The sequence below is a fragment of the Corythoichthys intestinalis genome, chromosome 21 (genome assembly GCF_030265065.1).
Source record: "Corythoichthys intestinalis isolate RoL2023-P3 chromosome 21, ASM3026506v1, whole genome shotgun sequence".
Taxonomy (NCBI): Eukaryota; Metazoa; Chordata; class Actinopteri; order Syngnathiformes; family Syngnathidae; genus Corythoichthys; species Corythoichthys intestinalis.
The window spans coordinates 26264078-26287556 of record NC_080415.1 but is presented as its reverse complement, the minus strand read 5'-3'; the positions used below and the strand labels follow the sequence as shown (position 1 = coordinate 26287556).

The window sequence follows — 23479 nt, the reverse complement described above, 5'->3', positions numbered from 1 at the left end:
CATGTATGTTGAAACTTTCTCACTTGTCAATAAAAGCTGAGCTCCTCAGGATGAAAATCAGAGAAGCTTGCTGCGAGCCACGAGCTCCCATCAACCTTTTTCTCCTGACAGCGTAAAACCTTATCCCTGTCTCCATTCTGATCCTCTCTCCGTCCTCCCTCAGGTCTTTTATTATTTTCTTAGTACAGTAGTAAGATTAGACCCAACAAGTAGTTACTCCCCGTCATCTAGGACGAGCCACTTACAAGACTAGCACTGTCGTGTATTACAAATACTGCTTTGAACACATCTTCACAGACAAAAGCAATGACACAGGCTTAAAGAGGTCAACTTTAATTGTGTAAATCACACTTAATGACGACACGATCTCCTGGTTAGACGACATCCACTTGATTCTATTGAAGATATGTAATGCTGAGGCAACTTGTCAACTTTACTTTTTAAAAAAACGTGCACTGTTCATCCAGTAGATGGGGCTCTTGCAGTGTGTCAAACAGTGATTCAATTTAGGGCAATTGTCTTAAAAGTGGTTCATTGTTTCAGAAAGCCTCGTTTTTTCCATCCCTATTTGGAACCCGTCAAGAGTTTACTTAATGTCGGGTGAAAGTTTGGCGAAGCAAACTTAAGCCCGACTTCATCCCGTTTACTTGTAGCGTTAGCCGCTAGCGTTAGCCTACCGGGCTTCTGTTTGATTGGCTTCCTGAAAACCATGTGACTCCAAACGTAAGCACTAGTGATGGGTCCGTGAAACCTCATGAAGCGTGTCGACACAGTGACACATTGTGTTGACACAGTGTGGATACTGTGTCATTGAATACTGACACCTGCTGGACATAAAAAATCCCTACAGGCAACCCACTTGACAGACTGACACTGAATTGATGACATAGCATGTAAAATCAAATCATTTAAGTCTTTGCATTCATATTGCATTAGTCCATATCTTTACATTATGTGAACATATATTATAATGTGAAAATGTAAGTAATAATGAATGGGTGAATAAGGAATGCCTGTGGACTTTTTGTTCTGATAAAATTTTATTCAAAAAGTTTTTTTTTTTAATTTTATTTTTAAAATTTAGTTGTTGTTGTTTTAACAAGCCTGCCGTGGACAACACACTCGCATGGAACCAACAATGCCAGCATGCACAAGAATTTCCAGTTGAAAGAGGTTTGGATAAGATATCCATTGGCTCCTCCAGTATCGAAGAAAATCGGCATTGCGTGCCATGTTCGGCTCAGCCATGCATCGTTGCAATTTTGCAATTTCATCTACAGTTGCATTGCCTCCTTGACTCCCCACTTTGTCATCTAAGTGCTACCATAGCCCATCAGAAAGAAATTGAAGTGGACCAAAAAATAAATTATAGCTTAATTACAGATTTCTAATAAATTACCAAAAAAGTGACTGTGTGAAAGTAAAGGAATGGTTCTATACCTGTGTTTATTTGGGGATTATCAGAAACTTCATTCTCATGCTTGGCCAGTAATGCTTCAGCATTGAGGCGGTGGCAACTGTTTTTATATGACAGGTTAGTCATATACAAAGTACAAATACAACATTTCACCTGTAAAAAAATAACTTTTGATAGTAAAATCAAAACTTTTGGGATCGCGGAAGGACCCGATAATCGCGCTCTGACCAGGATTCGAACCCGCGCGCACGGCGTGTCAGGAACGATAGGCGTTTGCTCTGACCACTATGCTAGCGGATCAAACACTAGTACGTAATTTAAAGACAAGGGGCGGCAACCGACGGACACGCGTGCACCCGTCACACTAATAAACTAAGCTTTACCTTAAAATTAATTGTATTTTGAATGAATGATGACAAGTGCGTTTTCCCTGTCTTACGTCCATTTCCACAGCAGGTAGACAACGAGGAAGTAACTGTGAGATGTGGATTGTTTCAGCAACTCCATCGCGTTGACAGACGCGCTTCCTTTTGAACTAGTTTGCCGCGTCATGACTGTGTCGACACAGTTCGATGAGTTCATGCATCGGTCACGTGATTTTCTTGTAGCGATACGCGCACCGACGCAGGGGTTGCTCCATGAGCTCGGCGCGCGCGCCGGCGCGTTAGTATCACTGGACCCATCACTAGTAAGCACACTGTCTGCTTTCTTAAAGGGGAATGAACATAGCCGAACAACACAGAGTCAAAGCGGGATGAAAAAACTATATTTTCTTCTTTTATTAAATTACCGAGTTTACCGACATGGTCAAAATTACGTCGGTCATCGTGAAGAATTTCGGTAACGGTAAATTTTCGGTTTACCGCCCTGCTCTACTGTATATGCATACTAGCTACTATAATTTGTATCACAAGCTCTTTACCGAAGGGACAAACCTAATAACAAATAAGACAAAAAGAGGGAAGACAGGACAGATTTTGATATGACAGGACTCTTTCCCCCCTACCTGTCGAAAAGTCTTCTTTGATTCTCTGCAGGCGGTTTCCGCGGTGAACTTTGTGCTGAAGATGTTGCAGAGCTTGGCACCATATCCGTTACGTCCACCTGTAGATCAAGGCAGAAACCCATTAAACTTCAAGGTGCTTGTCTCAGACGAATTACTTGCCATCCCGTCGCTCACCGGTGACTTTCTTCTTGTCGTCATCGTAGTTACTGGAGGTGAGAAGCTGTCCGAAAATGAGAGCGGGCACAAACACTTTCTCCACTTGGTGCTCCACCACCGGAATACCCTTACCATTATTCCACACACTTATGGTGTTGTTTTCACTAAAAGGGGCAGGAAAAAAATGCAAATAAATGTTAAATATCATGTTATCTACTGTACATCCAAAGATGAACATTCATTGTAATTCCACATATGTCATCATGAGCACAATGTACTCACACATCAATGTTGACTTTAATGCAGGACATGTTCTTATCTCTTTGCTTATTGTCCGCGGCATTTACTGGAAAGAGAGGCAGGGTTTAAAAAAAAAAAAAATTTTTTTTTTCTTTCAAATTTCAATCTGACCTTAAACCCATTTGGGCGTTTGCTTACCAAGAATCTCATCAAAAATCTTGTACAGCCCCGGCACAAATGTCACATCCCTGCAATTGAGTCCGACGTCTTCGTCGTACACCCACATTTGCTGAGAAAACAGTCAGGTTCACTTCAGCCATTCTCTGGCCTACGATTTATCTTACGTTTTACCTGGGTGACCGTCTCGACCGAGCCGATATAAGAATCGGGTCGGAGCAAAATGTGCTCCAACTGAGTCTTCTTTTGATAGATTCTCTCCACGGACAAACGCTTGGGGTCCTTCTTGGTCTTCCCCAGAGCTTTGTTTTCATAGAAATTGGACTGTGGAGTACACAGATTTAACTTATTTTTTGAGAGTTCTCACATTAATACGTATGTTCTTTTTGAGCATAATTGTAGTGAAATGTATGACGACTGTGGAAACAAAAGGTTAAGTTGCACATTCTAATGAGAGGTTTTTTCCCCTCCACAACATTCAGATGCATTTTAACCCCTTCAGACCTAAGCAAGCAGCAGAAGAACATGACGCGTCAAGTCCGTCAAAATCTCTAAATCAACAAATACACTGAATTCTGTTGCTATTGCCACTTCTGGGAGAAGATTGGATGAAAATTTACCATCGGAATCATATCAAGAGGTTCGGTTTTTGCTATTTTTGGCTCTTTCAAAATGGCTGACCAAACCCAACCTCAAAAAGGATAACACAAAGTGCTAATTTCTAATTAAAAACACATTAACTTTAAAAATAACCGATAAAAGCATGTTTGAGTAAAAAAATATTTTTTTTCTTTGCCCAGCAGAAAAAATGCGGGTTTGAAAGGGTTAATGTCGTGATGGTGGTGCTTGGGAGGAAATGAATCGCCATTGTGGTATAATCCGTGACATTACACTCAATTGCAGTAAATACTCATTTTAATTCAGACGAGAGGCCATTTTGTACTCACAGCTAAACTACAGCAGAACACAACCAACTCATTTCAAGTATTAAGTACTACTAAGTATCACGTGAATTCACTGTGAGAGGGTATTAGACTTGTCCAGCATTGTTTTTGTTTTTTTTCCATTTATGCCCTAAACACAAATATGAACCTTATTTTCGTAACAGTTTTTTTTCTCATTTATGTCCTGAACACAAATATGAACTTTTTTTTCGTATCACAAAGTAGTGATGGCCAAATGAAGCCTCATGAAGCAATGAAGCTTTTCAGCCAATTGGTTTGCACATGTAGCAAAGCTTCATGGTGCTTCATTTACCCTATGGCGCCATCAAGTGGTCTAGAAGCCCAAGAGGTCAACATTGTTAAGAATTCAATGGCTATTTGCTTAAGACAAAGATATGAATGTGCTTGTGTTAGTAATTTAGTATGTGAACAAAATACAACAAGTGCTAAGGGTAATTTGTTATTCATTTTTATTTAGAAATAATAGCTTTCCCACAGTGGCTGGCTTTAAACAGTTTCTTTTTTTTTGGAAAATATTTCACCAGCTTTAGAAAATATTCTTTCACAAGGCACAGATGAAGCTGGGGTGCAGAGAAATGTGAGTGCCAGTTCATATAAATTTGGGTAGGTATTCTTTTGTGCCTCCCAGTACACTAATGGATTGTTCATTCTGTTGATGTTTGGTTCAGATAGGTACACACACACACACACACACACTCACATTTATATTAAAGTAGTTTTTCTCCCTTACCTTATTGAAAGCAATCAAATCAAAATGTTCCCATACAGGGGAGGATCGCTCTTTTCGCGCAGGTTCCATCGCAAGCAAAGGACAAGGCTCGAAAAAAGATTGCACTGGTTGCACTGTTGCGCACAGATGTAACAAGTACAGGAGCCCGAAATCCACAAAATGTGAGATAACAGGCGATCGCCATTGCGTTTTGCAACCAATTTATACCGTAGTCTGTCCTGTTTTTGCAATGTGCGCCAAACGTTGGATCACTTCCGAAGCACTCACGAGATTCTTGGCCGGCCGCCGGCCGCCGGCCGCCGGCGAAGCTTCCCACGTCATCATTTCCGGGTTTTGCCGAAATGAAGCGCGCCTCGCTACAAGCTTCGTGGAAACCCCCCTCCCATTACTCGACACAAGCTTCGGAACCTCGGCCGCTAAAGATGGCGAATACTTTAAAAGTATTCGCCATCTTTAGCGTTATACAAATTTAACCGTTAACTTCCGAACATTAAGTGTTGGTTACCTTCAGCGGTTCCGCCATTTTCTCTTCCTTATTTAAAATCAGCTCAGTGTCGACGTTGTATACAATTAAACCACTACAACACTACCAAAAACAATAAACAAATAGAATGCTACCGAAAAAAGGACTAAAGAGACGATGTGCAACTAGTTGCCACGAGCTCAGTTTGAAAAAAAATGAACACTGGCGCCAGTTCACAACAACCAATGAGACGGTTGGACATGTGATTAAATCCTCCAATGCAAAGTAGTGTTGTATCGGTCGCGAACGATTCGGTCTTTTTGAACGAATTGTTTGGGTGAACGAGACCGAACTAATCACCATCTGCACTGATTCGTTCTATGAAGTTGGTGGCGCTTGTTCGCTGCGTGGGAGGGCGTTGAGCAAGCGGCAGCGTCGACTGACATCGCACACGACCAATCAGACGCCAGCCTCATCGCGGGCAGGGGAGGGAGCGGAAACAGAATCAAGGCGTCTGTCACTCATTTCCACGTGTGGCCAATAAGCAGCCAGCGTGCAGGCAGGGGGGAAAGACTGAGTTTTGTCACTTCCCGTTCAGTGATTCGGTCCTCCGGTGCCTGACCTAGCTTGCTGCTAACTTGACTTTCCAGTAATGACTATGCGGTGAACCAGTCATAAAATGAAAGGAAATGACTTTGTCACATATTTGTTAACGTGGAGCCTATCAAATGCTGCTCAAACAGACAAAACACCACACAAATCTAGCGAGCATGGTTTAGTGTACTACTTTTCTCAACAGACTCGGGACTATCTATGACTGACAACATACTATCAAATTTGCAGTAGTTAAAACACGGGTAGCTAAAAATAAATAAATAAAAAAACACGGGTAGCTACGAGGCAAGCAAAAGTGAGCTGCGGTCGCGTGACGGCACTCACGGCAGTGAAGGGGGCATAGAACTGTCACTATATGGAGGCTTCATGGCAGCGTTATTTACCTCATATGCGCACAGAAAAAATATTTAGTATTATCACCATAATACTGATTTGCAATGAAACTGTATATACATGTCAATTTTTTCCGACTTTTATTTATTTATTTTTTTCGTGTCAGCGTGTCGGGTGTTGATTTGACAAATTATGTCCATCCGTCCATCATGTGCTACTCAAAAACAACGCACGCGGACACGGGAGATGTCGCAATATGTCTACATTTTTCTTAACAGACTAATGAGAGTAGAAAGGCAACATCGTAAAGAGCAAACAATTATTTCTCGTCAGCATTTGACAATCTGAGATGGGGGGGGCGACAGGGGAGCTGACCGGATTATTTTATTTGTTAATACCAGTGCAAAAATTCAATACGATCATCTTAATACTGATTTGCAATTAAACTGTCGAATATCAAAATGTAGTATTGTTTTTATTTCAGAGCAGCACATTTGACAACTAGCTATTTACACTTCAGTTTTAACAATAGTGACCTAAAATAATAGTGATGAGCATAAAAACAAAAATACAACAGAGCGAGAGGTAAATATGATGTGTTGGTCGTTCCATATTTAGAAATTAAACTTTCGATTTATTTTTATTTTCATGACAGCAAGCATGCTGCGTTGGCTGGTAGCATATGAAGCTCCCTCCGGATGTTGCAACGAGCACGACACGAAGTTTGATTAAAAAACAGGGTTTAATTCGCTCTTGACAACTCTTGAAAAGCCTTGGCAACCCGTGAGAACTGGTCAAACACATACACAATGAAAAATACACTTAAGAAAATATACAGAGATAATTGCAAATTAAATAAAGAAAGTGCACAAACCTCGTGGGCTCACATCCACAAGGAGCTAAAAAGTTCTTCTCCAAACTTCTTAATGCAGTCTTTTTAGGAGTTTGAACAACAAAAAAGAGCAGAGCTTCTTATCGTTCGAATTTGCCGTTCCCATACACCTCCCATATGGCTTGATGCTGGGGTATTCATGACAAATTCGCATTCAAGTCTTTCCAATTGGCCTTGATCCATTTCTTTGAATGCGTCCACAAACTCATTTCTGGCACTAATGAAATTTGTGCCTTGATCACACCTTATCTGCCGAACTGGACCTCGAATGGCAATGAATGCACGTAGGGCGTTGATAAAGGCATCTGTACTCAAATCTTCCAGCATTTCAATATGTATGGCTCGGGAACACATGCAGGTGATTACCAAACCATAGCGCTTCAACTCCTTTCTACAGTCTTTGATGTAGAAAGGACCAAAGGAGTCCATCCCGCAATATGTGAACGGTGGACTGGTCTCCATTCGTTCTTCAGGGAGATCTGCCATTATCTGTTGTTCTGTGCGTCTCCTGAATTTTCTGCACTTCACACATTTGAAGATGAGTGATGATACAAGCTTACTGCAACCGAGAATCCAATAGCCATTGGAACGAAGTTCATTTACTGTGATACCTCTTCCTTGATGGTATGCTCTTTCATGATAATGTTTAGCAAGCAGCGATGACACATAACTTTTTCTTGGAAGAATCACTGGATGCTTAACGTGAGAATCTAAAGTGGCATGTGTAAGACGTCCTCCAACTCGAAGAATACCTTGGTCATCTTTGAATGGGCATAACTTGTGCAGCTTGTTGACTTTGTCTTCAGTCTGCATTGTCTTTGAATGTTTAAGCGACTGCATAACATGAGAAAATGCTGTGTCTTAGACCAGTTTTAAGATCAGTACCTCTGCTTCCTTTCTGTCTTGAAGAGTACTTGCTTGACTGGATCCTTTACTGGGATTCTTTTTGTCCTTCAGGAATCGTGTAAGTCTGGCAATAGCTTTAATCATTCTTGACCAGTTGGAAAATTTGCAAAGGCGATCAAGAAGTGACCTTTGCTCATTTGCTTGAGTGCTCAGAACTTGAACATTTTTAACTTCTGGGTCACAAACAGATAGCTCTCCAACCTTGATTTCAACACTGGGCACAACTTTCTGCCAGAGAAGAGCAGGGCCTGTGAACCAATTTGACCTTTGGAGCTGTTCTGCTGTCAACCCTCTTGACGCATGATCTGCTGGATTTTCTTCAGAGACCACATAGCTCCATTGCGTTGACTCTGTACTTTGTTTGATACGTTCTATACGGTTTGCAACAAAAACGTGGAATCTTCTGGCTTCATTGTTGATGTACCCAAGTACAACTTTGGAGTCTGTCCAGTACACTTCTTTTGACAGTGTAATTTCCAGCTCTCTTTTCAACATGTCACCAGTGCGGACAGCCACTACAGCTGCTGACAACTCAAGTCGTGGTATAGTTGTGACCTTAGAAGGTGGCACTCTTGATTTCCCCATTGCTAAGGAACAATGAACTTCTCCAGCTGTGCTTACTGCTCTAAGGTAGGAACACATTCCATATCCAGATACACTTGCATCGGAGAAATGATGGAGTTCATAGTGCTGAACCTTGAAGCTTGATGGTATGTAGCATCTTTGGACTTTAACTTTCACCAGATTTTGTAGGTCAAGAAGCCATGATTCCCAATGAGGTCTCAAACTGTCTGGTAAGGGGTCATCCCAACTGAGTTTATCCCGACACATTTGTTGCAGGATCTGTTTTCCCAGCAGGATAAAGGGCGACACAAATCCCAGTGGGTCAAATACTGACGCAACTGTGGACAAAACTCCTCTTCGTGTGAGTGGATTTTTCTTGACGACAATCCTGAATTGAAACTCATCCGACTCAACACACCACTGCACGCCAAGCGCTCTTTCTATGTGCATTTCACCTAGTGCCATATCCAAATCTTTGGCTGCTACAGCACATTCTTCACTTGGGAGTGTAGCTAGGACTTTGGTGCTGTTGGAGATGAATTTGTGCAAACGAAGTTTGCCTTTGCTGCATAGCTCACGTGCCTCTTTTACTAGCTCAATAGCCTGAGGTTCAGTGTCAACACTTGCCAACCCATCATCGACATAGAAGTTGGTTTTAATGAACTTGATGGTGTTGTCACTGAAATGTCCTTCACCTTCAGAGGCTAGGTGCTTGAGTCCATAATTGGCGCAACCGGGGGAGGAAGCTGCACCAAAAAGATGTACTTTCATCCGGTAAATGACAACCGGTTTTTCCACATCGCCATTCTTCCACCACAAGAATCTTCGATAGTCCTGGTCATTGGCACACACATGAAACTGATGGAACATGCGTTCAATGTCACACATAAACGCCACATGACCTTTACGGAAACGACATAAGACTCCAAGCAAGGTGTTGGTTAAATCTGGGCCTGTCAACAAATGGTCATTTAGACAGGTACCTTTGAATTTGGCGGAAGCATCAAACACGACACGAATTTTACCAGGCTTTTGTGGATGATACACCCCGTGATGTGGGATATACCAAGCTGGTGTCTTATCACGGTCTTTTTCAGGAACTCTTTCAGCATCGCCATGGGCTATGATTTCATCCATGAACTTTTTGTAGTCCTTGTAAAACTGCATGTTTCTTTTCAGCTTTCTTTCCAAGCATCTGAGACGATGGATGGCACATTCTTTGTTGTTGGGTAAATCAGGTTTTTCATTTTTGAATGGAAGTGGCATCTCATAATGTCCATTTTCTTTGTGTTTGATACCTTCTTTCAACTTTGCCATAAATCTGATGTCTTCTTGTGAGAGTTGTATGTCCTGTGTAGTTTTTTCAACAAAGTCTGACTCCAACATCTTTATGACATCTGCAGGCGTGACCATTTCTTTTATCTGAGTTCTGCAGACATAGTGGACTTGACTGGTGAGACTTGAAGATGGTTGAGTGCTTGGCATTACTTGCTTCACGATGATTTGGTGGCTTACACCGAAAGCATCTCCATAATCAAGAGTTGGATTGCCGAAGCCAACTATACTCCATCCCAAATCTGTTCTTTGCCCAAATGGTTGATTTTCTTTCCCTGAAACTATTTCTCTGGGAACAAGTGCTTGAGGGCAATTGTAGCCAATCAGAAGGCCAACATCACAACTTTGTAAAGGAGCGATTTCATTTGCGATATGCTCAAGATGAGGCCAAACCTTAGCTGTTTTTGGAGTTGGAATATGATCAAGGTTGGCTGGAATGAAATCCCTTGCATAAGAATCAGGTAGAGGAATTAATTTATTTGAATAAAATCCTCTCACTTGCAAACCAGAGATCTTGTGACAAGCTATCACGGCATTTCTTGTAGACATTGTGGTGAGCTTTAGTTGGACTGGTTGAAGCGTTGTGTTCAGAGATCTTGCAGTTTCCTCAAGTATGAAAGTTGTGTCACTTTGTGTATCAAGAAGAGCATACACCAGAACTTCATTCTCTGGCTCATTTTCATTTGACAGCCATACTGGGATGATGGAAGATGTATGAGTGTCTTCATCATTTTGCAAAATTCTGTTAGATGTTGCTGCACTTGTTTGTGGGATATTATTGTCGTTTGGTGCACATTCTGTTTGTCTTGAATTTGAAGTGTTACTACTGTTTGTCTTTTTGGTCCTTGCTTGCACTCTCACTTCTTTCGCTTGGTCGTAATGAAGACAGGTTGGGTGTTTTTTACTGCAAGTGTCGCATGTTTCTCTTCCTTCACAATCCTTTGAGCGATGGCCAGACTTTAGGCATCCAAAGCATAACTTCTTTTCTTGGACTAATGCAAGTCTTTGACTGATTGGTTAGTTCATGAACTTCCAACACTTCTGTAGGCTGTGGCCAGCTTTCTCGCAGAAGATGCAACTTACATTGAAAGTCTTTTCATTTGTGTTAGTTGCCAAAACCTTTGTTTCGTAGTTTCTGCTTTTAACAACTTTTATCTTCTCAGCTTCACTTGGTTTCAGAGCATGGAGAGATGTTATGGGGTTACATGCAATTTTTGCTTCAATGTTGAGGAACTCAACAAACTGGCTGAAGCTTGGAAATGTTTGACTTTGCTCTTGTGCTTCAGTCACCTTCCGATTCCATCTTGATGTAAGCCAGTCTGGCAGCTTTGACAGCATCTTTTGATTTTCATTGCAGTCATTGAGTATTTCAAGTCCTTTAATCTCTGACATGGCTGCCTTGCAACTTCGAAGAAAATCAGCAAACTCTTGTAACTCTATACTGCCCTTTGTGCTTATTTTTGGCCATGCATCAAGTTTGTCTCTGAATGCTTTGGATATAAGGAATGGATTGCCATACCTTTCGTCAAGGACTGCCCATGCAGCATTGTAGGCTGATTCTGTGCCCAACAGAAAGTAGCTTTCTATGGCTTTTCTGGCAGGTCCGCTCACATATTTCCGCAGGTAATATGTCTTCTCTTCAGCTGGAATATTTTTCCTGTCAATGAGAGTCTTAAAGCAATTTTTCCAATCTTTGTATCTGAGTGGATCCCCATTGAACATTGCTGGTTCCGGTACAGGAAGTCGACTACAACTTATTGACTCAGCAATGACTTTGACAAGCTCTTTAATACTTATTTCTTGTTTTGGATGAGACACATTTTGAGTTGATGAGCAGGATTTACAATGTGAATCACTTATATTCGATTTTACTTCATTTTGTTGATTGAAATTTGAATGAAGCAGCTCATGTATTTCTTCATCTGAACATGCGCTTTGCTCATATACTTGTTGTCTTGCCTTAGCTGCTTTCAGCTTCTTGATAGTCTCTAGCCGCTCTGGTTCTCTTCGCTTTGCTTCCAAAATTCTTTGTCTTTCTGCTATTTCTGCTTCTTGTCTTTCCATTTCTTTAATATGGCTTTCTTGTTCAAGCAGAACTTCCAAGACTGCTTCATTGGCTGCAACTTCAGCAGCTGCATCTTGTCTTTTAGCAGAACTCAGACTAGAACGTTTTGAAACCTTCGAGTGACTAGAAGACTTTGTGATGTATGATTTGATGCTCATCATTTCAGAATTTGCAGAACTGAACGGAAATTCAGTTTTTACTTTTTCTTCATAATTTCCCCTTTTTTTCATTTCTAAACACTCTTCAGCAGATTGAATAATTGTCTTCGTCACTGCTTCACATGTGTCCATTCTTCGTCTCGTGTCATTATCAGGAAAATCAATGCGTCTTAGCTCATCATAAGTTGTGTTCACAATTTTTGAGACTTCTGTAACATTGTTTACAATTTCACGCAAGAGATCTTCTGAGCATCCTTCATTCAAGGCTTTCTTAGCATCCTTAGCAGCATCTTTCCACTTTGCATAGAAAACACTAAATCGACGTGTAGCTTTACTTACAAGCTCATCGTGCAGCTCTTGGCCCTTTTCCGTCAGCTTGCGGGTTCTCTGGCTCCTTTGTTGCTCTTGTTGAGTTGTAAGTACGTCAATTTTGGCACCTTCTCTTGAAAGTGGTTGCTCAATATCACTATCTCTGCTTTTTGACCGAGACTCAAACGTTGCCATTATTAGTTTGACTTATGTTTGATTTGCTTGAAACTTATTGTGAAAAAACGCAATATTTGAATTGGCTATATTTTGAAAATGTTTTGTCATTTACAATTACTGCTAGAATTTACATACACAGTAAACTGCCTTATTTTCAAATGGAAATTAAAGATTCAATTTCAAGAAATATAGTTACACATACATTAGTCAACAATTACACCTTACACACTATAACTTCTTATTTCTAAAGCAATTAAACATTTGCTATTTAAATCACCCCAAAAATGAATGGAAAAACAATTAAACTCACATATAACAGTGAATAAAACAGTGTATGAAATAGTGAATACGTTATATTACAGTCCTTTGACAACAATTTTTTTTTTTTTTTTTTTTTTTTTTTACACCATGAAATGACTCAAGATTGTTTTCAAAAGTGGCTTATCTTGTCACACTCGTGAAGGTGGAGTTCACGTCGTCATTTAAGATGGCGGCACGATGGTCGTTCGCTCTCGCTCTGGCACCGCCTTCCTCGTCAAACCATGCGCCGAGTTGAACAGCTCTCACTCGCCCTGGCACAGTCTTCCTCATCAAACCATGCGTCGGAGTTGGAGAGTTCTCACTGAAGCTCCCTCCGGATGTTGCAACGAGCACGACACGAAGTTTGATTAAAAAACAGGGTTTAATTCGCTCTTGACAACTCTTGAAAAGCCTTGGCAACCCGTGAGAACTGGTCAAACACATACACAATGAAAAATACACTTAAGAAAATATACAGAGATAATTGCAAATTAAATAAAGAAAGTGCACAAACCTCGTGGGCTCACATCCACAAGGAGCTAAAAAGTTCTTCTCCAAACTTCTTAATGCAGTCTTTTTAGGAGTTTGAACAACAAAAAAGAGCAGCACGGAGTTAGCTACCATCCGACCGCTCGCTCGCCTTTTCTTCTCCCTCGCTTAATGATTGCGTCATCCAAAAAGCATCGAGTAGAACAGTTATTCTCTAATTAAGTTCCTATTCACAAATCACCACCAGATGGCGGAAAGGTGCAAGTGCAAGTAAAATAAATGAGAATATGAGAGACTGTAACAGCATATGTGATCAAGATCATGCTAAAGAAAGTCCATGTGCCCCCGACCCCAAACCCTCACTCCCCCCACAAAAGGAAAATGTTTAACCGGGTCCTAAATCGAAATGCAAGCACGAGCCATGACTTTGAGCCCATAGAACTAGGACAGACGACGCGAAAGTTCTCCCTCGCTTTTGCAGCAGCAGGAGGGAGACGAGGCTGTCTGTGAAAGCAGAATGATACCGCCTGTCACTCATTTCTGAAACTACGACGAGTGGTGCCTGTGTGCAAGAGAGGGAGGGACCAAGCAATGTCACTTCCCGTTCAGTTATACTGCGAAGCGGTCTTTGGTGATTCGTTCGGCAACGTCACTTCCCGTTCACTAACCGAACGATTCGTTTGGGCGGGGTGGGAGATGAGGGGGGCGAACGATTCGTTGAACGATTTGTTTGAACGAATCTTTTTACTGAACGAACCGGGATGGATTCGTTTACTCAAGTGAACGACAGATCCCGTCACTAATGCAAAGCACGGAAACAAGGTACTTGTCAAACAGCCAATCGGCGTGAGCGATGTTCCAGAGCCATTAAGAAAGAGCGTTGCGACACTCCCATAGGGAGTCTGGGACTGTCACAAATATCATTTCGAAGAGGACGAGCGCCATTCATTTGAATGGCTGGCTGGCTGACTAGTAAATTCGGAGATAAAGTGATTAAATAGCTACCCCTTTTGAATTTTCAGCTGTCTATAGTGTATCAGAGGCTCTTTATGATGTATGTGTTAAGCTTTATTTGTATGCGCATGGCGTAATTATACATATAGATTTGTTTTTTAATCTTAGTTGACGAGATATTTTCTAATTTTTTTATCTGACTGATAACTGGGACGATATCTCCAGGGATGAATTGATAAAGTCGCTAATCCTTTTAAATTCTTATGTCAAAACCCCTTTGTGATGCATGAACTGTATTTGCTTTTATGTGCTTGTTAGAAGAAAGTTCTTTTAGGGCTACATTTCTCACGAATATAAACCTAATCAATTAATAAGCTAAATAAACAATGCAAAAAATAAATCTGTATTAATTTACAGTATACTAACTTTCTTATGTATTGGTTCAGGTTATTCACTGTTCCATTCAAACCTTTGTTTTCAAAAACTACCAAAGAAACTGTTTGAAAACTTCCAAAATAAATGTCTGGACATAACTCAAATAATATTAAAATACACAATAAATTCAAACTTGTTAATCTCTTAACTGTCCAGCAATGCAAACAATAAACATTTGTCTTAAGACCACTCAAAATTGTTGAGAAATTAACATATATATACAGTGCCCTCCATAATTATGGCACCCCTGGTTATGATGTGTTTTTTAGCTTCTAATAATTAAAAAAAAAAAAATTCAAATAATATGGGACCTTAATGGAAAAAAGAAAAATCCAATCTTCAATACAAGTGCTTTTATTCAGTGGGGAAAAATTCCCACATAAAGAAATAATTATTTGGCATCAAATAATGTGTGTCACAATTATTAGCACCCCTGGTGTTAATACTTTGCCAACAAAACAGCACCTAATCTTCTCCTATAATGTTTCACAAGATGGGAAAAGACAGAAAGAGGGATCTTCAGCCATTCCTCTTTGCAGAGTATCTCTAAATCCCAGACCCAGTGACGACGCATCTTCAGCTTTTGGGCAGAGGGCAACGGATTTTGATTTAAAATGTCCTGGTATTGCAAAGCATTCATGATGCCATGCACCCTAACAAGGTTCCCAGGGCCTTTGGAAGCGAAACAGCCCCACAGCATCACTGACCCACCCCCATACTTCACAGTGGGTATGAGGTGCTTTTTAGCACACGCTCAATCTTGGTCTGTGCTTTGGTCAGAGTAGACAAAAATTGTACTAATGTAAAAGTAGCATAACTTCAAAATAATATCACAAAAGTAAAAGTAGTCATCAAAAAATGTGCTCAAGCACTGTACAAGCATAGACATCAAAATACTTGACCTGAAAGCTCCTTCATTCACTGCGCCCCGCCTGCCCATAGGGGGCTGTGTGACTCAGCTTCCTTTATTAGAAGTCGGTGGGAGTGAAACTTTCACACATGCTTTTGAGCACAAAGCCGGATTTAGATTTAAAAAGTACGAAGCTGGACCGCATACTTAAATAAGACCGCGTCAGGCTATGATGGCGTAGGGCCGTAAATCGGGTCTTCCTTGACGGCGCAGGCCTGACGCGGAAGTATAACTCGGCCTTAATGCATACATCTATATCTCCCGTCATCCCTCGGAAGAAAATGGCGTCGATCTGCGCGTGCGCAGTAGCAAACCGTCACAATCGAGTAGCCCGTCACGATCAAGTAATGACAGGCGTGCATATTTTTTTCCGGGCTGAGGAACTTCTTGGGGTCAAAGTGTATCCTTCGCTGTCGCCTTGTAAATCTGCACTGCCCCTTAGAACCTGGCATGAATACTACATCGTTTTCATTCGGAATTTCGACATTGTTCGAATGGAGACGGGCCCATATATTTGCAAATTTGAATTTTTTCTTATTCTCGGAGAGTCACCATGTAAATGGCCCCTTTGATTCAGGCGTGTTGGAAGGAGACATGGAAAACAAGCTGGATAGGGGCTCTCGAGGACCGGTGTTCTGCCAAAATGTCCTCCATCGGCGAAACGTCCTACATTTGTCGAATTTGACACCTAAAGTACTACCGTGCGCTCTCAACTGGTTCTGTTTAGATGCATACAGGCAGAAGGTGCTAAAAAAAATGCCGTAAGAAAATACTTAAATGTAGTTATATCAAATAAGGATGGTTTAAATACGCTACGTGACTAATGTGGTCAACTGCTTCAAAGCTAACACAAAAAAACAATGGTTAAAAGTATTAGAGGGTAATACATGCAAAAAGTATCTTTGAGGCAATGAAAAGATTCTAAAAAACTAAATAAAAACAAAAATAGTGAGTACTCGCCGCTTCTAACCGGTTTGCGCATGCGTACGGATGCTTGCGCAAGCGCGCTGAGCATTGTGTAAGACGTTTCGCCGCGTAGTAAGGAATGGTCTACCGGACTTGGCCACCCCTGCACTAGACTGCTTTTTCCGCTCTTCTTCAAATATTTGACAATTGTAAAACAGTCAATTCATTACATGTACCCTGACGGTTCAATATGGAGGTCCAAAGCCACCAAATTTAAAGATGTTATTTTTTTAACCTGATGTATTTCCATATATTACATTAAATCCTATGTTTCAATCGTTGTCGTTTTAATTTTCACTTTTATTTTTCCTTCATTTTCAACTTTTGCAGCTTTGGTCCTCCATAGTACAAATGTTCCAGTAATTCCTAGTAGAAAATGTTTGTGAAATAAAATGTTCAAAAGGCACATCGTGTTTCCCCCAATTTAAAGGGCGTTTAATGAAATTATGCATATTCAATGTAGATGTGTTCCAGAGTCATAAAAAAATGTCTGCACCAACATTAGTTGATGTTACTGGGTCCAAAGCAGCAGTCAATTGAGCAAGTTCTGCCGGTGTAAATTAGCATTCAATATGTGGTATGAAAATTCGCGTGGATAGCGTGAGGTCCCCCCATGGGACAATTGTGAAATACGGAATAAACAGCGTTCCGTATTGAACCAATACGGAACGTAATTTTTAATTTCCAATTACGGAACGATTCCGTATTTCAAGGGACGGGTGGCAAGCCTAGCTGGGGACCTCATTGACAGCAAGGTGGCTGATGGCTAGAAATCCGAGCAGTTTTTGAACGCGCCACGAGCAATACCTCGCTCATCTGCACACGACCAAGAACTTTCTACCTACTCCTTCCTTCCTACTGCAACTTTGCCCGACGACATTAAAAAAAGAAAAAAATGCGATATTGCATAATTTCTCGCAGCACACCGGTTGAAAAACACTGCTCTAAATAAGAAGATACTGAAGATAAGTTGAAATGTTGAGTTGTGGTTACTTCAAATGTTCAATTAGAATAGGTTATTGGAATTTTTTCTTTTTCTTTTTAGTGTCGCTTTAAGTAGCGATGCAAGCACATTCCCTTCCACATGAGGAGGAGATACACCTTATAATCGACCGATAGGACAATAGGAGGGATAATAGCTCAGATTAGGGTATACGGCGGCGCAGGGGCCGAGTGCGCAAACAAGCGCTATCCACACAGTAGCGAAAACACTGACCCCGATTCGCGTGTATTTTCAGGAGTATCCGTTCTCCAGAAATAAGTTCGCTAACTGCGCCGTGGTCGGCAACGGCGGCATCCTGCTGCAAAGCAACTGCGGGCAAACCATCGACTCAGCGAACTTCGTGATGAGGTGCAATCTGCCGCCTCTGAAGGAAGAGTACTACCAGCACGTGGGCGTCAAGACTGACCTCGTCACGGCCAATCCCAGCATCTTCATAGAAAAGTAAGAACCTTCTCAAACATTCCTACATCCCCCCTCAATAGGGGATATTCAGGTATTGTTGCAGCAGCATCAAGACAGCATCCAGTCACAAGTGGAAAATATAAAAAACTATAAGATAAGTACCGTACTTTTTGGACCAGTTTTGTTCCCCCCCCCCCCCAAAGTTTGGCAGAGGGTGCGTTTTATAATCTGAAGCGACTTATGTGTTAAAATTATTTACACAGTATCATGTCATTGTTGCTTGTTAGCATGTTTTTCATGCTATAGTTACCGGAATAACTCTTAATAGCTATGTTACATTAACACACCAAGCACGTTCTCAATTCGTTGTTTACGCGTCATGTAATGTCAGCATACCCTACACTTGTTCAGCCTGTTGTTCTGTATTGTATTATTTTAAATTGCCTTTCAAGATGACATGTCTGTTCTTGGTGCTGGAGTCAATCAAATAAATTTCCCCCCAAAAATGCAACTTTTACTCCAGTGCAACTGATATGTTTTTTTCCCTTTTAATTGTGCATTTTTTGGCTGGTGCGACTTATAGTCAGGTGCGACTTATAGCCCAAAAATACGGTACGAATAATATTATTAATGAATGAATAATGTAAATGTACTGTTTAGGACTTAAACTGCTGTTTTGTTTTTGATGAACACTTAGATACCTCCGTGTTTCATGTTGGTCATGACCAGGGTTGGGAATAGAACCTCTTGGTACCTCACGATACGATACAAAGCTCACAATAACGATTATCGATACAGGTAGTCCCCGGGTTACGAACGAGTTCTGTTCCTACGCTGGCAATGAAGCCGAATTTCCGCTTGAGTCGGAATAGTGTACCGCACGTAACACGTCACCTTTTCTCATTAATATTCATGACGTTAGCAACTGTTGCTGGGGGGAATCAAACTCACGTTTGTCCCTAACACTAGATTCATGTAAATAGTGTACGAACGAGATGTTTACTGAGCTAAACCTACCAATTCTGTCCGAAAATGATGCCAAAATCACTGGTAAAGATGTGGAACAACATACAAATGTTCAGTTAAAGAGATGACTTGAGTGTCGAGGGCTGAAAAAGACGAGCCGACCTGATCCAGAGTTAGCTTTTTTTATCGACACCTTTTTCTTGTGTGCATTGCCTTACGCCACTGACAATGACATTCTCCTATTTCAACAATCTATCCTTTATCACCATATGCCCCTTCTTTCTTATATATCCTCTGGTTGTCTTACATCTATTTTTGTGTAGCGTAGCGTTCACAAATGCTACTCAGTGTAACAGTGGTCGCAGATACCATTTTAACCCTTCTAACCCTATCACCATCACTAGTGATAGAGGAGCAGGCTGTGGCAGGCAATGGATCAGCCCCAAATAAATATTTACTGCATATGAAGGTGAATGGCTTCACCTTGCTGGCGTTAAACTGGTCTTTTGGGCGTCCGCACAAGTTGATCCATTGTCTCACATTATTTCCTCAGAGTTTTTGGCTTCGGGAAATGTATGAAGAAATCATCCTTCATATGTCGTCATGTCTAGAGTCGTTTCTACATGTTCTATAGCAGCAGTGTTTACTCTGGCATGTTCTTTTTTTATTTTATTTTTTTTTGAAAGATTACCGTCAGAAAACAAGCAGTACTAGCATGGGTTGTATGCTGGCGCGCTTCTATGTCGACCCCCCTCCGGTTTAAGATGGTGACGTCACGCAGCCTTGCGGTCTAACAATAGCATTCGTGCGGTACGCTATTAACCCTTAAAAATTTCTAAATAACTATCCAAAAAGTTCGAAGGCATTGCAATTTTGTTTAATGGTGGAGGATATACTGCCCTCTGGTGGCAGCGTTGGGTCTGGCTGGACTGTGGTTCAATAATGCTTCCATACAGGAGCCTTCAGACATCTGACATGGATAAAGGACAGCTGCACTCTGGTTTGGCCCACATAAGGCTGTAAGTTGCTTCAGCTAATATATGTTTGTGGAAGCATTTGTAATTAAGTTTAGAGCTACAGTTTGTGGCGTTACGTGTGAGCAATTTGCTATGAGGATTGTAAATACTTTTTGCATTCGTAGCATTTAAGCTAGCGGACGTTTGGGCTAATTTAATCTAGTAAATTGACATTGGTCAGACTAGATGGAAGTTTGAACATCAATGGTTTTGTGTCAAGTGTTTTACGGCTTTACAAATGGGCAAAAGTGCAAAAAGTCAAAAGCTTCAAAAAGCACTAGTTCTTTGTTTGCTGTCTGTCAAGCTAAACAACTTCACGTCTAGTGAGGACAGAACAAGTCATGGAGACGCCGGCGTCGTAAAGTTGAAATCGCATCATCACCTTGTCCAATGCAGATTCCTGACTCTTGAAATCTTGTCCAATGCAGATTCTTGACTCTTGACAAAGTGATGATGCTGGAACTTTTGTTTGGTGCTGTTCCAGTGAGATTTACAAAGATGACTGCCTGAAGAAAACATCAATATTCTCTCAGTCTTTAATGATCTGGGGCTGCATGTCAGGCAAAGGCACTGGGGAGATGGCTGTGGTTAAATCTTCAATAAATTCTTAAGTTTACATTGAAATTTTAGACAGCATTCTCATCCCTTCAATTGAAAATATGTTTGTCATTTTCCAAGATGACAATGCATAATGCCACAGAGCTAAAACAGTTAAAGCATACCTTGTAGGAAGACTCATCCAGTCAAGGTCATGGCCTGCAAAAAGCCCGGATCTCAACCCTATTCAAAACCTGTGGTGGAAATTGGGAAAAAAAAAAAAAAAAAGGTCCACAGCAAGGCTCTGACCTGCAAGGATGATCTGGCAATTGCGATCAAAGAGAGTTGGCAGCAAATTGATGAAAAATACTCATCCAGTCCATGCCTCAGAGACTGCAGGCTGTCATAAAACCCAGAGGTGGTGCTACTATATACGAGAGATGTGTTTTGATTCCATTTTTTTCCCCTCAGAATGGAGTGATTCTGTGGCACACAGTTAAAATCAAAATAGTTTTAAAAATATTTTGTTGTGTCCACAACATGATTCACCATATGTTTAAAACGTTTCATATTATTTTATTGGGTTTTGGAAAATATACACAGACGTTTCTGCCTGAAAAGAAAATTGTACTGACGGGTTTTAGCCAGCAGGTGTCAGCGTTCGCCGTTTGGCGTGAATGGGCTATGGGAAGTCGCATTTTGGGAGCGAATAAGAAATGGCCGTCTGAGCACTTGTACAGCCACGCCAGACGAACGTTGTGCTAAAAAGTATTTTCTTGTGTTACAGGTGAGAAAAATGCTAGAATTTGACTGTGTATATTAGCAAATTACTTTGTTTTGGACTGATTATAATGTAGATTGTGTCTTGATATAGTTTAGAAATGTCTTAATCGGGCTTTGTCAGGTGACGTAACGCTGTCAAAAGCCGCAGTGCATTGTGGGTTGAATCGCCATTTTGAGTGTACACTTATTGTAAACAACTGAGCAGTGAGAATCGTCTTTGGAACACAATGCGGCTCTAGCGACAATTATCCGTGTTGGAGAGGTCGCTCTCTCTGATTGGCTCACGGTTTGGCGGGAATGATGGCAGAGGGAAGTGACGAAGTCGGAAGTGAGATGGAGGGAATGGGATGTCAAACGGCGAACCGGGAAAATGCCGGGTGGAGTAAGGTGGGTGAACGGCAGTTAAACCGGAAAAAGCGCAAGAAATCGGAAAAGGAGACGAGGAGAAGGGGATCGGAGTGTCTGGAGTCGAGTAGTGACAGTGAACGCGGTGATCGAGAAAGACAAAACGACAAATACAAGGTATTTGTGAAGCTGGCGCAGGAAGGGGCGTCGTTTGGTGAGTGGAACCCGATTAAACTGTCTAAAGCAATCCATAGGGCTATAGGGGAATCGAAGTCGGTAAAAATACTGCGGAATGGATCACTGTTAATATTGTGCCAGAACGGAGTGCAACAGGGGAAGACACTGCGGCTGAATAGAATTGACGGGAAAGAGGTGATTTGTTCATTGCCGGATGAGAGACGCCTGAACAGGGGAGTGATTACTGGAATCCCTACGAGTGTGACTGTGGACCAGATTAAAGAAAATGTGAAGGGGGCTGTGGGGGCCGAGGTCGTCCGATTGAAAGCTAATAGGAATGGGAATAAAGTTGATAGTTTATCGGTTATGCTTAAGTTTGAGGGGGGATCGTTGCCTACTAAAGTGTTCTTGGGGTATTTTAGTTATGAAGTGCGACCATTTGTTCCCCCTCCACTGCGGTGCTATAAGTGTCAAAGGTTTGGTCATATTGCGGCAGTGTGTAAGGGGAAGCTCAGGTGCGGAAGGTGTGCGGGTGAGCATGAGTATGGGAAGTGTGGGGATAAGGCTCGACTGAAGTGCTGTAATTGTGGTGGGGAGCATGCCTCAGCGTATCGGGGTTGTGAGGTTAGTCAGAGAGCAGCGGAAATACAAAGGATACGGGTTACGCAGGGGATCTCGTACGCTGATGCGGCAAAGGAAGTGGGGACGAGGCGACTGGACGGTACTGACATAGCGGCGTTAAGGGATAATGGAGCGTGCGTGGGCTGTGTCAAAATGAATGAAGATTCTCTGATAGTGAGTAAGAGGGACTTTGTTTTGTTTATGGTTCAGGCGATAAATTGTACTGCGCAGACAAGTAGCAAAACTGAGAAAATCAAGATTATTGTTAAAGCGGCTGAGAAATATCTGAATATTAAGGATCTACGTTGGGAAGTTGTAACAGAAAAACTGGCGGGGGAGACTCTGAGCTCACAAGTGTGGAATGGTGGGCCGTCATGTGCTTAGTTTTGATGCAATGGAATGCTCGAAGCCTTATAGCCAATGGCCAGGAGATGAAGAGGTTTGTGATGGAATTGAGGGTGGAACCACATATTATTTGCATCCAGGAAACGTGGTTAAAGCCGCAATGGGATTTCAGAATAGGTGGATATGAAGCAGTGAGGAACGATAGGGGGGATAGGAGAGGGGGCGGGGTGGCGACCTTTATTAAAAGGGGTTTAAACTATAAGGTGGAGGAAAAGGGTGCGGGGTTTGAGTCGATAAGAATAAAGCTGTGGAGTGGGCTGGGTGTCGTGGATATAATAAATTATTACAATCCGGGCAATAGAATAGATAAGGGGGATCTTGATATAGTGAGGGGACAGAAGGGGGGAAGAGTTAGCCTGGCTCTGCCAGACTATTCTCCCTGTATTTTTCAAACACTGATAGTATAGTCTGGAAACCATCCCATTAACGGCCTTTTCGAGCAGGTACAAAATCAATCGACAAATCAGATTCGTTTATTTGCGTGACGTGTTCTTCACGAGCAACGTCACTCTTGCGCGTCGAAAGTCGTCTCTTCAGCAGCACAGATGGTGAACGGCAGAGCCGAGAATATGTTCCAATCCACGGTAAAATCAGTTTTAAATGACCAAAAACACATCGACACGAGTCATTGACAACAGTCTGTCTCGCGCTAGCCATGTCGA

General features: G+C 41.6%; 1 protein-coding gene across 1 annotated transcript in view; it reads right to left on the bottom strand.

Moving 5' to 3' along the window:
- LOC130909291 (DNA topoisomerase 2-alpha-like) overlaps positions 1-5412 on the bottom strand; it is a 47435-nt gene extending 42023 nt beyond the window's left edge. The window contains exons 1-6 of the mRNA XM_057825555.1: positions 5197-5412; positions 3171-3320; positions 3018-3108; positions 2862-2925; positions 2598-2743; positions 2424-2521 (exon numbers count right to left, since the gene is read on the bottom strand). Of these exons, the coding sequence (XP_057681538.1) occupies positions 2424-2521; positions 2598-2743; positions 2862-2925; positions 3018-3108; positions 3171-3320; positions 5197-5214 (567 nt within the window). The 5' untranslated portion in view covers positions 5215-5412. The remainder of the gene's footprint in view (positions 1-2423; positions 2522-2597; positions 2744-2861; positions 2926-3017; positions 3109-3170; positions 3321-5196) is intronic.
- Positions 5413-23479: the final 18067 nt, after the last annotated feature.